General features: G+C 48.3%; 1 protein-coding gene across 1 annotated transcript in view; it reads left to right on the top strand.

Moving 5' to 3' along the window:
* The window catches only part of RAI2 (retinoic acid induced 2), a 10,458-nt gene extending 9,407 nt beyond the window's left edge, over positions 1-1,051 (top strand). Inside the window, 1 exon segment of the mRNA XM_010855887.1 lies at positions 6-1,051. Within this exon segment, the coding sequence (XP_010854189.1) occupies positions 6-710 (705 nt within the window). The 3' untranslated portion in view covers positions 711-1,051.
* The last annotated feature ends 63 nt before the right edge of the window (positions 1,052-1,114 follow it).

Here is a 1,114-nt window from a genome sequence, read left to right as displayed (position 1 = left end):
TAAAGCCCTTCGACCTGTTCCAGCCCCGGGAGTACTTCCAGCTCGGCCGCCACACTGTCATCAAGATGGGGAGTGAGAACGAGGCCCTGGATCTCTCCATGAAGTCAGTGCCCTGGCTCAAGGCTGGCGAAGTCAGCCCCGCAATGGACCAGGAAGACACAGCCCTAGACCTGTCGCTGTCCGCCCACCGGAAACCTGAACCTCCCCCCGAGACACTGTACGACAGCAGCGGGTCCGTGGACAGCCCAGGTCACCCGGTGCTGGAGAAACTGCCCAGTGGCATGGAAGTGCCCTTTGCCCCCACCACGACTCAGGAGGCTGCATCTGTCATGGAGAGTCACGGGGGCGGCAGCGACGCCACTGAGCCACCCAGCCAGCCCAGTGGCGAGATCAAGGCTGAAAATCTGGTGAGCGAGTCCCAGGCGGCCAAGGTGATCGTCTCCGTCGAAGACACTGTGCCTACCATCTTCTGTGGCAAGATCAAAGGCCTCTCGGGGGTGTCCACCAAAAACTTCTCCTTCAGACGAGAAGACTCCGTGTTTCAGGGCTCCGACGCCAATAGCCCAGGAGAAGAGGCCCTGGGAAACATGGAGGCCCTCAGGAAACCCACCAAAAATCGGAGCATAAAGTTAAAGAAAGTGAACTCCCAGGAAATACACATGCTCCCAATCAAAAAACAACGGCTGGCCACCTTTTTTCCAAGAAAGTAAATAATGGCTTTTTAAAATTTTTATGATTATAATATGGGGAAAGGTGCATTGGTTTTATAAAAAGGCATTTAAAACAAATTATCTTTGTTAATTATTTTGGGGCGTAGCTGGGAACCAGGAAAGCAAATTGGCTCTAGAGGCCCTGTAAGCTAGGATCATTTTCTTTTTTAATTTTTGACTTTTCACAAATGAGTAAATAAGAGCAACCTATTTTTCAAGCAGATTGCACATTTTTTGCAGCTTTAATGGAATATTGGGTGAATCAGAGGGGGTTAAAAAAGCTATTTTCATTGCCACAAAGTGCTTTGATGATGTAATACCTAATAAAGGGTAGGATGAATATTTCACAATAAATGTTCATTTGCACTAATTGGTTGCAGTATTCTATCATTTATAAAATTTGC

Source organism: Bison bison, unplaced genomic scaffold (assembly GCF_000754665.1).
Source record: "Bison bison bison isolate TAMUID 2011002044 unplaced genomic scaffold, Bison_UMD1.0 scf7180017864369, whole genome shotgun sequence".
In the NCBI taxonomy this organism is placed as follows: domain Eukaryota; kingdom Metazoa; phylum Chordata; class Mammalia; order Artiodactyla; family Bovidae; genus Bison; species Bison bison.
Note: the sequence above shows the minus strand (reverse complement) of the source record. Positions and strands in the feature narration are given on the sequence as shown.